The sequence below is a fragment of the Mobula hypostoma genome, chromosome 6, assembly GCF_963921235.1.
Source record: "Mobula hypostoma chromosome 6, sMobHyp1.1, whole genome shotgun sequence".
Lineage (NCBI taxonomy): Eukaryota > Metazoa > Chordata > Chondrichthyes > Myliobatiformes > Myliobatidae > Mobula > Mobula hypostoma.
The window spans coordinates 40714674-40731096 of record NC_086102.1 but is presented as its reverse complement, the minus strand read 5'-3'; the positions used below and the strand labels follow the sequence as shown (position 1 = coordinate 40731096).

The 16423-nt window shown below is 41.3% G+C and overlaps 1 protein-coding gene across 10 annotated transcripts in view; it reads left to right on the top strand.

The window, feature by feature from the left end:
• stxbp5l (syntaxin binding protein 5L) overlaps window positions 1–16423 on the top strand; it is a 348597-nt gene that overhangs the window by 96593 nt on the left and 235581 nt on the right. For 9 of the 10 annotated variants that reach the window (XR_010018308.1, XM_063050648.1, XM_063050644.1 and 6 more), the window contains exon 4: window positions 1860–1960. Coding sequence is in view for 8 of the 10 variants with exons in the window: in XM_063050648.1 (XP_062906718.1) it covers window positions 1860–1960 (101 nt within the window). In the remaining 2 variants the exon portion in view is untranslated. Of the gene's footprint in view, window positions 1–1859; window positions 1961–16423 lie in introns of those variants that run through there. The other variant, XM_063050649.1, reaches the window with a different exon arrangement.

The following is a 16423-nucleotide window of genomic DNA, read 5'->3' as shown; positions in this document are numbered from 1 at the left end:
GCAAGGAGTATTACAGGAAAGGCAGATGAGCTTAAAACAGGGATCAGCACGTGGAATTATGACATTGTAGCAACTAGTGGGGCTTGGTTGCTGGAGGGGTAGAACTGGCAGCTTAATGTTCCGGAGTTCCATTGTTTTAGGCATGATAGAGCGGGAGGGATGGCATTATTAGGGAAAATGTCACTGCGATGTTCAGACAGGAGAGACTGGAGAGTTCAGCTACTGAGGCTATATGTGTAGAACTGAGGAATAAGAAAGGGATGACCATGTTAGTGGGATCATATTATAGCAGGATTTAGAGGAGAAAATTTGTAGAAAGATGGCAGACAGTTGCAAGAAACATAAAGTTGTGATAGTAGGTGATTTTAACGCTTCCACTTATTGATAGAGACCCACACACTCTAAATGACTGGATGGGATGGAGTTTGTCAAATGTAATTAGGAAAGTTTCCTTAATCAATATATATGTATAGAGGTGCCAACTAGAGAGAGTGGAATACAGAATCTCCTATTAGGAAATGAGACAGAGCAGGTGACAATTTTTTCCTTGCTGTCTGTCCTTCTGAAATGTCAAATGCTTCAAGATAATCCAGTCTTGATTACCTTGCAAACATGTCCCTGTAATGGTTCATTGATAATGCTTAATTACTTCTGTGCCACAAAATGCCTTCCATCTTTTGCTGTACAAAAAGCAACGCGAAAAGCATCTATCTCCTCTCTCCCCTTTTCAAATTCCAAGAGAGATGCTCCCACAATTCCTCTGTTTTAAGCATCAGCCACCACCATTGTTTCCATTCTGTTGTAACCACAGATGAAGTAGGTGCCCTTTTCATCATCCAGAGCCCCAAAGACTCTTTGCTGATGAAATCTCAAATTGCTTTCAGTTCATGATTCACTTCAAATTCAAATCTGATTCACTTTCCTTATGATGTGGTCTCCTAAGCAAGCAAGACAAAACCCAGTTTGGCAATATCTTTATTGAACATTTGCCATGGCTGTTGAGCAGGCTTTTGGGACGGACAGTGCGAAATGCAGTTGTGACTTTTGAATTAAGCTAGTTCATTGCATCATTGTTGATACAATAAAATGACAAAGCTTCAGGACAGTTAATGGGTAGACTGGGACCTACACTCTGGTTGAAGTCTGTGACTCCAGTTGGGTATCTATGTTCCATTGCAGTGAGAGTCTGCCATTCGAATTTTTTTTTGTCTCAAATCTTCTTTGTACCAGTAATGCTTTTGCCTCCTTGAGGGCTATTAGGTATAGGCAATAAATATGTCCCAAAATTGAATAAAACAAAAAGTAGCATTGTGGGATTTGGTATTCTCACTTGTCACAGTCTCGTTTTAACGTTTCAAACTATTAAATAAAAATGACTGCAAGAAAATATGCCTCCGGCTAGCCATTTTTATACTATTATTATTATTGGATTGCTTTTGTGCCAGTGCTGGGTCTTTCAGAAGTAATTAGTCCTGTTTCCTTACTTCATCAGTGCTCTGCAAGTTTCTCTCCAATTATTTCCAATTCTTTTTTAAAAGGTACAATTGAATTTGATTCTATTGTTTCAAGCAGTGAAGGCAGACTATAGTTGACTCCATGCACAAGAATTTTTTTTTCTGTTGAGTCATTTCTGTTCTTTTTTGCTAATTGCAATCAATCTATGTGTCTGGTGACGATTCCATCAGAAGCACATTCTCGATACTTTTGAACACCTCTGTCACCTGACCTTGACCATGTAAACTTGCAGATCCTATAATCATCGATTAAAAACAAAGTAATTTCAACAAACTAGTTTATATAGGAGGAAGAAAGAATCAATTATTTCTAAATTTTATCTTTTTATTTCCACATTTCTGCAGGGAGCTTTAGTAAGTGCATGTGCAGATGACACACTTCATCTGTGGAATCTTCGTCAAAAGCGCCCAGCGGTTCTTCATTCACTCAAATTCAACAGAGAAAGGTAAAAGATCATTCTTGATGCTATCCTATTATATAATATAATTTTAAGTGCATTTCATAGTTCATCATTACAAGGCATACTAATATTTTGTGAGGAAATATGAATAGTTTATGGAGCAACACACACAAGACACTGGAGGAACACAGTATGTCGGGCAGCGTAAATGGAGGGAAATAAACAGTTGATATTCTGTTTACTTCCCTCCCTAGATCCTGCCTGACCTGCTGAGTTCCTCCTGCATTTTGTGTTACTTCAGATTTCCAGCATCTGCAGTCCCTCCTGTATGAACAGTATGTAGATAATTTTTTCTATACCAAGAGAAACGTGTAAGTACGTTATCTCCTTCCAGGAGTATTTTGATGTTAATTATGGGAAGCAAGTGTAATTCACAAGGCCAAGATTTAATATTCATCCTGTTCTTGAGGAACAACCATTTTGAATTGGTGATGTAATTTTAAAATAAATTGCTGATTTACTTTTTAGATAAACTTTTCAGTAGTTGAGAAAGTGCTGGAGTCTGTTATTAAGGATGAGGATTCGGGGCACTGGGGGACTAATGATAAAATAAGCCGAAGCCAGCATGGTTTCTGTAAAGGGAAATCTTGCCTGACAAATCTGTTAGAGTTCTTCAGGAGAGTAATGAGCAAAGTGCACAAAGGAGAGGCAGTACTTGGATTTTCAGAAGGCATTTGATAAGGTGCCACACATGAGGCTGCTTAACAAGATACCATCCCATGGCATTACAGGAAAGATACTGGCATGGATAGAGGAATGACTGACAGGCAGGAGGCAGCGAGTGGGAAGAAAGGGGGCCTTTTCTGGTTGGCTGCCAGTGACTAGTGGTTTTTCTCACAGGTCAGTATTGGGACCGCTAATTTTCATATTGTTTGTCAGTGATTTAGATAGTGAAATTGATGGCTTTGTGGCAAAGTTTGTGGATGATACGAAGATAGGTGAAGGGGTAGATAGTGCTGAGGAAGCAATACAATTGCAGCAGGACTTATTTAAATTATAAAAATGGGCAAAAAAGTGGCAGATGGAATTCAGTGTTGGGAGATGTATAATAATGCATTTTGGTAAAAGGAACAATAACACTTTATTACTTCATTGTCGCCAAACAATTGATACTAGAGCGTACAATCATCACAGCGATATTTGATTCTGTGCTTCGCGCTCCCTGGAGTACAAATCAATAGTAAGTATAATAAAAATTTAAATTATAAATCATAAATAGAAAAATGGGAAGTAAGGTAGTGCAAAAAAACCGAGAGGCGGGTACGGATACTTGGAGGGTACGGCCCAGATCTGGGTCAGGATCCGTTCAGCAGTCTTATCACAGTTGGAAAGAAGCTGTTCCCAAATCTGGCCTTATGAGTCTTCAAGCTCCTGAGCCTTCTCCTGGAGGGAAGGGGGACAAAAAGAGTGTTGGCTGGGTGGGTCATGTCCTTGATTATCCTGGCAGCACTGCTCCGACAGCGGGCGGTGTAAAGTGAGTCCAAGGACGGAATATTGGTTTGTGTGATGTGCTGGGCTGTGTTCACTATCTTCTGCAGCTTCTTCCGGTCTTGGACAGGACAACTTCCATACCAGGTTGTGATGCACCCTAGGAGAATGCTTTCTACGGTGTATCTATAAAAAGTACTAAGAGTTTTAGAGTACAGGCCAAATTTCTTTAGCTTTCTCAGGAAATAAAGGTGCTGGTGGGCCTTCTTGGCAGTGGACTCTGCTTGGTTGGACCAAGTCAGGTCATTTGTGATATTGACCCTGAGGAACTTAAAGCTTTTGACCTGTTCCACTTTTTTCACCTGTGCACCCCAATGTAAAAGGGGTCGTGCGGTCCACTACTCCTTCTGAAGTCAACAACCAATTCCTTCGTCTTGTTGACAATGAGGGATAGGTTATTGTCTTCGCACCATGCCACCAGGTTCTTAATTTCCTCTCTGTACTCAAACTCATCATTACTGCTTCCTTTTCTGTGGAGTTGTGATTGGAATTGTGCATTGTATATTGATTATCGTTACCAAATATCCTTCTTCTGACAATATGGTCGAAGGAAGATAATTTTTGATGAAGCTTAAGATAGTTATCCCAAAAACATTGCCCTACAGTGATGTTCTGGGGTGATATAAATAACCTAAGTAAATTGTCATCTTGTTTCTTTGTGCAAGATATGATTCCAGCTACTGGAGACTTATCCTGTTGTTGCCTGACTTCAGTTTGTCAAAGTCCCTTAATGTGACATTCAGTCAAATACTGTCTTGATGTCAAAGATAGTTACTTTCACTTTCCTTTGAAGTTCAGCTCTTTTGACCATATTTGTCTGAAGGTTGAACTGAGATCTGAAACATAAACAGAACTCAAGCTAAGCAACGGTGAGCAGGTTACTAGTGAAAAAGTGCCAGTTAATTACAAATGCTGCTGATGTAGAATATACCTACTGGCAATTAGGCAGACTGGACTTTTCTTGGTCTTTGAGGTCATGCGATGATATTTAGCTGGGAGAACACATATTCCCACAACTTAGTTTGGGATGTTGTTTGGACTCAACGCTTTGCTGCACCTAGTGCCCTCAGTCAGTTTTTAAAATTTCAGTTATTGTCTATCAAATTGACTAGTTTCTGTGATGGTGGAGATCTTGGTAGGAAGCTAAAGTAGGTCATTCACTTGGCACCTTCAGAGGTGGTTGCATATGCTTCAAGCTAGTCTTTAGCATTTAGCAACACACATAAAAGTTGCTGGTGAATGCAGCAGGCCAGGCAGCATCTCTAGGAAGAGGTGCAATCGACGTTTCAGGCCGAGACCCTTCGTCAGGATTGTCTTGACTTCGTCCTGATGAAGGGTCTCGGCCTGAAACGTCGACTGCACCTCTTCCTAGAGATGCTGCCTGGCCTGCTGCGTTCACCAGCAACTTTGATGTGTGTTACTTGAATTTCCAGCATCTGCAGAATTCCTGTTGTTTGCGTTTAGCATTTAGCTCTTTGTTGCAAGTTCTTTTTGCTGTTCAGCAGGAATGTAGTAATGTGAGTACTTACTGCCCATTATGCCACTGGAGTTGAGAGCAGCAATGAAGGTCCTCCATCTCTGCCGGTGTTCAGGGCTTCCTTCAGTGTGTCAGTCGCTTCCTTTCGGTTTTCACTACTGTCAGGTGGAAGCACAGGAATACCGTCACACTCAGATGTAGAAGGATTTGTCACTGCAGTTTCCCTAACAGTTTTGTTTTATTAGTCAGAGTTGTTAGCCCTGAGCTGAACCCCTGAACCTGAAGGACCGGTGGACCACCCTTAGTCTGTCCTCTACACTTTGACCTGTTACGCATGGTGATCCTACCAAAAGCCAAAGCATAAACCTCTAACTCCAGCCAATATGTCAGGGGTAAGTTTTTTATGCAGAGGGTGGTGGGTGCATGGAATGGGCTGCTGGGGACAGTGGTGGAGGCAGATATAATAGGGTCTTTTAAGACACTCCTGGATAGGTACATGGAGCTTAGAAAAATAGAGGGCTCTGGGAACCCTAGGTAATTTGTAAGGTAAGGACATGCTCGGCACAGCTTTGTGGGCCAAAGGGCCTGTATTGTGCTGTAGGTTTTCTATATTTCTTTAACTTTGCAGGTTATTGAGGGACGCAAGCCTCCAAACCACAATAAGGTTGTGGTCCTCTTAGAGAAGTAATATGAGTAATAGATACAAAATAGTGGCAGCATCTATGGAGAGGAAGAAAGAGTTGATATTTCGGACCGAGACACTTCATCAGGAGTCATTTTGTTTAATTTTTGGTAAGAGTTCTGAGGGACATAAATCCTGTCAAATTTGCAAGTGATATGTGATTTAAAAATATTTTTCATCCTTTCATTGAGTTACAGTATTGCTGTTTCTGCATCCCTAAATCATATAGGCAGTATTATGATGGGAAGCAATGGTGAGCAGGTTATTAGTGGAAAAAGTTCCAGTTAATTACAAATGCTGCTGATGTGGAATAAACCTACTGGCAATTAGGCAGACTGGACTTTCCTTTGAATGTAATTGACATAATGGTTTCATTCAGTGTATTTAGACTAAGGCTACGTCCACACTAGACGGGATAATTTTGAAAACGCCGGTTTTGCGTAAAAACGATAGGCGTCCACACCAGGCGTTTTTGAAAATACCTCTGCCTACATTAAAATGGATATTTGGGCGAATCTCCTCCTACTGGGCATGCGCAGGACACACAGGAAACAAGCAAAGGGGAAATGGTATACTTGGTGTGCGTTTGTCCAGTTACAGACTAGAAAAACTTGCTAAACGAAAGACTTGGTGCGCGTTTGTCCAGAAACATTTCCTACAGCCATAGTCTCTTCACCGATGAAAGGGACGACAGCTACAACTAAATGTAATAAGGCTTGTTACTGGGCAAAAGTGAAATTTGCTGTTACCTCATTTGTTTGCCTTTACTTTTGCCATGTCTTTGGGTATTATTTTGCTGTATTTAATATGTGCAATAAAACGAGTTCCTGGGAAAAAGTGACAATTGCATCTATTGAATGTTTGCACAAGCAATACATTAATAAAGCACCTTCTTAAATGTATAAAACATGTCTGCGTCAGTGTTATCTTGTATTTCCATACAATGTTGCATTAGGATGTTACAGATCTATTCTCAGATATTGTTGTGATGTTGGAGGTTGCGTTAAAGAAAACAATGAAATGCCGCGTTGCTGCCACCATTTGTTCTGGCACGTCATGACAGCGTTTTTAAAATTAGCCCATACACATTACAACGGCCAACCGCCGTTTTCAGATTTAAAGACTCTGGAGAGTGCTTTAGATAAGCTCTGTTTTCGGGGGAGGAAAACGCCGTTTCAGTGTGGACGGAGGGTCAAAACGAAGAGAAAAAGCTTTGGTTACGGATTTATCTGGTCTAGTGTGGACATAGCCTAAATGGATGGTATCAAATTTCAAGTTTCTTTTCAGTAGTTAGTATATTGTGTTCTATTTCTGTTGAACATATAGCCCCACCCAATGTTTAAAAGCACCTCATTGTTCTGCATTGCTTTTTTATTTAAGTGTGAGATTTCCTACAGGTACAAGTTTCATTTCCAAAATATTTGAAAGTATACATGTGATATTTTGATACTTCATTATCTATAAATAAGGTTAAAATGTTACTAAAATGTAGGCTGCCTTCCAAAGTGCATGTTATTCAGATTTGGGAATGACCTTCCCTTTATTGTTGCTGAGTCTAAATCCTGAAACCACCTATCAAACAGAATTTTTGGACTCATTTGAAGGTATTCATTTGAAGTACTATAGAATTTGGACAGGTTGGGTGAGTGGGTAGATGCATGGTAGATGCAGTTTAATGTGGATAAATGTGAGGTTATCCACTTTGGTGGTAAGAACGGGAAGGCAGATTATTATCTAAATGGAGACAAGTTAGGAAAAGGGGAAGTACAACGAGTTCTAGGTGTTCTTGTACATCAGTCACTGAAAGCAAGCATGCAAGTACAGCAGGCAGTGAAGAAAGCTAGTGACATGCTGGCTTTCATAACAAGGGGAATTGAGTATAAGAGCAAAGAGGTCCTTCTGCAGCTGTACAGGGCCCTGGTGAGGCCACACCTGGAGTACTGTGTGCAGTTTTGGTCTCCAAATTTGAGGAAGGACATTCTTGCTATTGAGGGAGTGCAGCATAGGTTCACAAGGTTAATTCCCGGGGTGGCGGGACTGTCATATGTCGAAGGATTGGAGCGACTGGGCTTGTATACACTGGAATTTAGAAGGCTGAGAGGGGATCTTATTGAAACATATAAGATTATTAAGGGATTGGACACGCTGGGGGCAGGAAGCATGTTCCCGCTGATGGGTGAGTCCAGAACCAGAGGCCACAGTTTAAGAATAATGGGTAGGCCATTTAGAATGGAGTTGAGGAAAAACTTTTTCACCCAGAGAGTGGTGGATTTATGGAATGCTTTGCCCCAGAAGGCTGTGGAGGCCAAGTCTCTGGATGCTTTCAAGAAAGAGATGGATAGAGCTCTTAAAGATAGTGGAATCAAAGGTTATGGGGATAAGGCAGGAACTGGATACTGATTGTGGATGATCAGCCATGATCACAGTGAATGGTGGTGCTGGCTCAAAGGGCCGAATGGCCTACTCCAGCACCTATTGTCTATTAATTTCAAGAGCATTTAGGTATGGATAGTAAGTTCTGGCTTTGTCAATGATCCTGAAAATGTATAAGCTTCTTCATTTGTTGTGTTCAGCATATCTTCTGTAAAACTTCAGTTCTGAATGCGATTTGCTTACTTTTATTGCCTGCATGACTTGATCTTTTTCTCTCTGTACATTGGGTGTTTCATGGTTTTCTTTTTCCTTGTGAATTCTTTTGGAGGTCTTTGTTTTGTGGCTATTTGTAAGGAGACGAATCTCAAGGTTGTATAATGTAATACATACTTTAATAATAAATGTACTTTGAACTTTGGACTTTAATGAAGTCATTGGTAGTGAGAATTGAGCACAAAGGCAACAGCAAGAAGAATTGATTAAAATAGGCCTTAGGCTTTTATAAATATGTTCATTGGAAAAGAAGCACAATATAGTGATCACTGAGTGGGACTTCAAAGGTCGATGCCAGTCATTTAGTTTTAATACTGTGTAGGAAACTAACAGCATTTAGATATTGAAAATTCCATCATTCTCATTACCCTGCATGTACTGCTGAATAATGGAGAGCACAATCTTATTCATCTGTCTGTGGACTGCAACTGGAGTCTGGGCACAGGGGCTAGTTACTGTATTTAGGAATAACCTCTAAAGCTTCATCTCTATTAGGCTCAACTCAGGAATACTTTCCATTTGTTTGGATAAATGGAACTCCAACAACAGTCACAAACTTCAATGTCACTCAGACAACTAGCTTGCATGCATATAATGTCTACCAAACATGTGAGCTTTTGTCATCAAGAACAAACAGTCAGAAATACCACCACCTGTAGGCTGCCTTCCACAACGCATGTTATTCAGATATGGGAATGACCTTCCCTTTATTGTTGCTGTGTCTAAATCCTGAAACCACCTATTCAATGTAGTTTCTTGTCTATATTCATTTGAAGTACTATAGAATTTCAAGGGCATTTAGATATGGACAGTAAGTTCTGGCTTTGCCAATGATCCTGGAAAGTGAATAAATAAGAATGAATCAGTAAAGTTTTTTGGATATTGATTAGGAGATGAGCATGGCCTCAGCCTGAAAGGTCGACTGTTTATTCACTACCATAGATGCTGCCTGACCTATTGAGTTTCTCCTGCATTTTGTGTGTATTGCTTTGGATTTCCAGCATTTACAGAATTTCTTTTGTTTATAATTGTTTATTAGGGTTGCAGATGTTGTTCCCTTATTCAAGAAAGGAAGTAGAGATGGCTCAGGAAATTATTGACCAATGAGTCTTACCTCAGTGGTTGGTAAATTGATGGAGAAGATCCTGAGAGGCAGGATTTATGTACATTTGGAGAGGCATAATAATGTGATTAGGGATAGTCAGCATGGCTTTGTCAAAGGCAGGTTGTGCCTTATGAGCCTGATTGAATTTTTTGAGGATATGACTAAACACATTGAAGGTAGAGTAGTAGATGTAGTATATATGAATTTCAGCAAGGCATTTGATAAGGTATCCCTTGCAAGGCTTATTGAGAAAGTAAAGAGGCATGAGATCCAAGGGGACCTTTCTTTGTGGATCCAGAAAGAGTGGTTGTAGACAGGGCATATTCTGCATGGAGGTTGGTGAACAGCAGGACATCAATAGGATGCATAACTAGGCTGAGAAGTGGCAGATGGAGTTCAACCCAGATAAGTGTGAGGTTAGTCATTTTGGTAAGTCAAATATGATGGCAGAATATAGTATTAATGGTAAGACTTTTGGCAGTGTGGAGGATCAGAGGGATTTTGGGGTCCGAGTCCATTCAAAGCTGTTGCGCAGGTTGACTGTATAGTTAAGAAGGCATACAGTGCATTGGCCTTCATCAACCGTGGGATTGAGTTCAAGAGCCGAGAGGTAATGTTGCAGCTATATAAGACCCTGGTCAGACCCCACTTCGAGTACTGTGCTCAGTTCTGGTCACCTTACTACAGGAAGGATATGGAAACCATAGAAAGGGTGCAGAGGAGATTTACAAGGATGTTGCCTGAATTGGGGAGCATGCCTTATGAGAATAGAAACACAGAAACATAGAAAAACTACAGCACAATACAGGCCCTTCGGCCCACAATGCTGTGCTGATCATGTACTTACATTAGAAATTACCTAGGGTTACCCATAGCCCTCTATTTTTCTAAGCTCCATGTATCTTTCCAGGAGTCTCTTAAAAGACCGTATTGTATCCACCTCCATCACCATCACTGGCAGCCCATTCCACGCATTCACCACTCTCTGCATAAAAAGCTTACCCCTGGCATCTTCTCTGTACCTACTTCCAAGCATCTTAAAACTGTGCCCTGTGTGATAGCCATTTCAGCCCCGGGTAAAAGTCTCTGACTATCCATACGATCAATGCTTCTCATCATCTTATACACCTCTATCAGGTCACCTCTTATCCTCCGTCGCTCCAAGGAGAAAAGGCCAAGTTCACACAACCTATTCTCATAAGGCATGCTTCCCAATCTAGGCAACATCCTTGTAAATCTCCTCTGCACCCTTTCTATAGTTTCCACATCCTTCCTGTGGTGAGGTGACCAGAACTGAGCATAGTACTCCAAGTAGGGTCTGACCAGGGTCCTATATAGCTGTAACATTCCTCTTGGCTCTCAAACTCAATCCCATGGTAGCCTCTCCAAATGTTCATAAATCCTGCCTCCCAGGGTCTTTTCCATCAACTTACCAACCACCGGTCTATAAGACTCACCGGTCTATAATTTCCTGGGCTATCTCTATGATGCACCATCAATAACTCCAAAAGACTGGAAGTAGAGTAAATACTGAAAGGCTTTTATTAGCAGTAAATTGTGACCTCCAGCATGCTGAGTGTCTGCCCCTGGACTGAGAGGAGGAGCCGTGGCCCAATCTCCTTTATTCAGGGGTCCGTGGGAGGAGCCACAGGGGCAGTCAGCAGAGGGGCATGTCCAGACAGGTAACCCAGTTACAACATATATATATGGTTTACCACACTCTACTCCCTTTCTTGAATAAGGGAACAGCATCTGCAACCCTCCAATCCTCCAGAACCTCTCCTGTCCCCACTGATGATGCAAAGATCATTTCCAGAGGCTCAGCAATCTCCTCCCTTGCCTCCCACGGTAGCCTGGGGTACGTCTCATCCTGTCCCGGAGACTTATCCAACTTAATGCTTTACAAAAGCTCCAACACACCCTCTTTCTTAATGTCTATATGCTCAAGCTTTTCAATCGACTGTGAGTCATCCCTACAATCACCAAGATCCTTTTTCATAGTGAATACTGAAGCAAAGTATTCATTAACTACCTCTGCTATCTCCTCTGGTTCCATACACACTTTTCCACTGTCACACTTGATTGGTCCTATTCTCTCATGTCTTATCCTCTTGCTCTTCACATACTTGTAGAATGCCTTGGGGTTTTCCTTAATCCTGCTCGCCAAGGCCTTCTCATGGCCCCTTCTGGCTCTCCTAATTTCATTCTTAAGCTCCTTCTTGCTAGCCGATAATCTTCTAGATCTCTATCGTTACCTAGTTTTTTTTGAACCTTAAGCTTTTCTTTTCTTCTTGACTAGATTTTCAACAGCCTTTGTACACCACAGTTCCTGTATCCTACCATCCTTTCCCTGTCTCATTGAAATGTACCTATGCAGAATGCCATGCAAATATCCCCTAAACATTTGCCACATTTCTGTCATACATTTCTCTGAGAACATCTGTTCCCAATTTATGCTTCCAAGTTCCTGCCCAATAGCTTCATATTTCTGCTTACTCCAATGAAACACTTTATAACTTGCCTGTTCCTATCTGCACCAATGCTGTGGTAAAGGAGATAGAATTGTGATCATAGATAGAATTGTTGAGTGAACTTGGCCTTTTCTCCTTGGAGCGATGGAGGATGAGAGGTGACCCGATAGAGGTGTTTAAAATGATGAGAGGCATTGATCATGTGGATAGTCAGAGGCTTTTTCCCAGGGCTGAAATAGCTAACACGAGAGGGCATAGTTTTAAGGTGCCTGGAAGTAGGTACAGAGGAGATGTCAGGGGTAAGTTTTTTATGCAGAGTGGTGAGTGCATGGAATGGGCTGCTGGCGATGGTGGTGGAGGCGGATACGATAGGGTCTTTTAGGAGACTCCTGGATGGGTACATGGAGCTTAGAAAAATAGAGGGCCATGGGTAACCCTAGGTAATTTCTAAAGTGAGTACATGTTCAGCACACCATTGTGTGGGCCAAAGGGCCTGTGTAGTGCTGTAGGTTTTCTATGTTTCTTTCTAATGCTAGTAATTTTTAAAAATAATTTTACTTTGGTTTAATGTTTTAAATTATTTTGAAATAAAATATTTTTAAGGTAATTTTTTGTTTTAATTTTAATAGTGTTTGTATGTCACTATCAGAGACATTAAAATAAACTCTTAAAGATCCTTGACAGATTCAATAAGTTGCTAAGTTTTGTCTTAGGTTTTGCCTTCTACCAAATGCTATTATACCGCTTGGCCTTTGCTTCTGGATTAGATGAATGCAGGTGTGTAGGGTCTGGAGCTGGTGACTTCTTCCCCTGGCCAAATACAATGAGATCCAGCCCAGTATGTTTGCAGGAGAAGGATTTGTAAGCCCGGTGCCCACCAGGTGCCTGGAGGAATGCTACTGACTTTCAGTATGCACACTGCTGAATGCCTTGAAATATGACTTGAGAAATTCAGGACACAGGAAGACCAACTTTGTATTGTACCACTCAAATCATGTGATAGAAATCTAATCTGAGATTGGCTAATTGGCAGCAGAAGGATATTGATTGCTTCAATGGGGTCATAGATATTATTGTTTAGAAATAAAACAGCAATTTTGTGATCTATAGACAAGTACTTTTCTCCTGGATGATAAGCATACCAGACTTTGTAAACTGCTTTCTGTGTTTTTGCAAACAGTGGCATGCTGCAGTCTCAATGGTAATGCCCTGAGCGTCCATGTCAGTGGTTTAATCGTGGCTGAGAAAAGCTTGAGATTTTATTGCAGCGATCAACTTGTGAATGGCTTTCTGTTTGTGCTACAGCGGAAGACAAGACTAGCAGTCAAAAATATTTTTTTGAGTCAATTGTTAAGGATGTGGTTTCGGGATACTATGAGGTATATGATAAATTGGGCTGTAGTCTGCGTGGTTTCCTCAAGGGAAAATCTTGCCTGACAAATCTGTTGGAATTTTTTTCAAGATATAACAAGCAGGATAGACAGAGGAGAATCAGTTGATGTTGTGTACTTGGATTTTAAGAAGGCCTTTGACAAGGTGCCACTCATGAGGCTGCTGAAGAGAGAAGATTCTAGCATGGATAAAAGCAGTGGTTGATTAGCAGGAGGCAGAGAGTGGGAATAAAGGGGGCCTTTTCTGGTTGGCTGCCGGTGACTAGTAGTGTTCCACAGGAGTCTTGTTAGGACCATTCCTTTTTACGTTATATGTCAACGATTTGGAGGATGGAATTGATAGCTCTGTTGCAAAGTTTGTGGACGATACGAAATTCCACCTCATCTCCATTCTAAAAGGACGCTCCTCTATTCTGAGGCTGTCTCCTCTAGTCTTAGACTTTCCTACCATAGGAAATAACCTCTCCACATCCACTCTTATCAAGACCGTTCATCATTTGATAGGTTTCAATTAGGCTGCCCCTCATTCTTCTGAATACAGGCCCAGAGCCAGCAAATGCTCTTCCTATGATAAGCCGTTCAATCCTGGAATCGTTTTCGTGAACCTCCTTTGAACCCTCTCCAGTTTCAGCACATCCTTTCTAAGATAAGGAACCCAAACCTGCTTCAAGTGAGGCCTCACCAGTGCTTTATAAAGTCTCAACATTACATTTTAATTTTATATTCTAGTCTTCTTGAAATGAATGCTTCATTTCATTTGCCTTCCTCACTATAGACTCAACCTGCAAATTAACCTTTGGGCAATCCTGTGCAAGAACTCCCAAGTACCTTGGCACTTCAGATTTTTATATTTTCTCTCCATTTAGAAAACAGTCAATCTTTTTATTTCTTCTATCAAAGTGCATGACCACATGCTTCCTGACACTCTATTCCATCTGCTAGTTCTTTTCCCATTCTCCAAATCTGTCTAAGTCCTCTGTAGCCTCTCTACTTCCTCAACACTACCTGCCCCTCCACATGTCTTCATATTGTCTGTAAACTTTGCAACAAAACCATCAATTCCATTATCCAAATCATTGACATAACATGTAAAAAGAATCCGTCCCAACACAGCTAGTCATCGGCAGCCAACCAGAAAAGGCTCCCTTTACTCCCACTCTTTATTCCTTCCAATCAGCCACTGCTTTATCCATGCTAGAATCTTTCCTGTTATGCCATGGGCTCATAGCTTATTAAGCAGCCTCATGTGTGGTACCTTGTCAAAGCCCTTCTGAAAATCCAAGTACACAACATCAACTGATTCTCCTTTGCAATCCTGCTTTTATTTCTTCAAAGAATTCCAACAGGTCTGTCAGGCAAAATTTTCCTTTGAGGAAACTATGCTGACTATGGTCTAACTTATCATGTGCCTCCAAGTACTCTGAGACTCATCCTTAATAATCAATTCCAACATCTTCCCAATCATTGAGGTCAGACTAACCTGGCCTATAGTTTCCTTTCTTCTGCCCTCTCCCTTCTTGAAGAGTGGTGTGAGATTTGCAATTTTCCAGTCTTCTGAAACCATTCCAGAATCTAGTGATTCTTGGAAGATCATTACTAATGCCTTTTCAATCTTTTTAGCCAGCTCTTTCAGAACACTGGAGTGTACACCATCGGGTCCAGTGATGTTCTGAAAGAACTGGCTAATGTTTAATGTTATTGGCTAGCTTACTTTCGTATTCCATCTTTACCTTCTTAATGACTTTTTCGTGGTCTTCTGTTGGTTTTTTAAAGCTTCCGAATCCTCTTAACTTCCCACTAAATTTTGCTGTTTTATATGCCATTTCTTTGTCTTTATGTTGGCTTTAACTTCTCTTGTTAGCCACGATTGAGTCATCTTTCCTTTAGAATTGTTCTTCCTCTTTGGGATGTATATATCTTGTGCATTCCAAATTGTTTCCTGAAATTCCAGCCATTGCTGCTCTGCTGTCATCCCTGCCAGTGTTCTTATCCAATCAATTCCAGCCAACTCAATAGACAATAGACAATCGGTGCAGGAGTAGGCCATTCAGCCCTTCGAGCCAGCACAGCCAATCACTGTGATCATGGCTGATCATCCACAATCAGTATCCAGTTCCTGCCTTATACCCATAACCTTTGATTCCACTATCTTTAAGAGCTCTATCCATCTCTTTCTTGAAAGTATCCAGAGACTTGGCATCCACAGCCTTCTGGGGCAGAGCATTCCATATATCCACCACTCTCCGGGTGAAAAAGTTTTTCCTCAACTCTGTTCTAAATGGCCTACCCCTTATTCTTAAACTGTGGCCTCTAGTTCTGGACTCACCTATCAGCGGGAATATGCTTTCTGTCTCCAGCGTGTCCAATCCCTTAATAATCTTATATGTTTCAATAAGATCTCCTCTCAGCCTTCTAAATTCCAGAGTATACAAGCCCAGTCGCTCCAATCTTTCGACATATGACAGTCCCGCCGTCCCGGGAATTAACCTTGTGAACCTACGCTGCACTCCCTCTATAGCAAGAATGTCCTTCCTCAAATTTGGAGACTAAAACTGCACACAGTACTCCAGGTGTGGTCTCACCAGGGCCCTGTACAGCTGCAGAAGGACCTCTTTGCTCTTATACTCAATTCCCCTTGTTATGAAAGCCAGCATGCCATTAGCTTTCTTCACTGCCTGCTATACAGCATGCTTGCTTTCAGTGACTGATGTACAAGAACACCTAGATCTCATTGTACTTCCCCTTTTCCTAACTTGACTCTATTTAGATAATAATCTGCCTTCCTGTTCTTACCACCGAAGTAGATAACCTCACATTTATCTACATTAAACTGCATCTGCCATGCATCTGCCCACTCACCCAGCCTGTCTTAAGTCACCCTGAATTCTCATAACATCCTCCTCACATTTCACACTGTCACCCAGTTTTGTGTCATTGGCAAATTTGCCAATGTTACTTTTAATTCCCTCATCTAAATCATTAATATATATTGTAAACAGCTGCGGTCCCAGCACTGAACCCTGCGGTACCCCACTGGTCACCGCCTGCCATTCCGAAAGGGACCCGTTAATCGCTACTCTTTGTTTTCTGTCAGCCAGCCAATTTTCAATCCATGTCAGTACTTTGCCCCCAATACCATGCGCCCTAATTTTGCCCACTAATCTCCTATGTGGGACTTTATCAAAGGC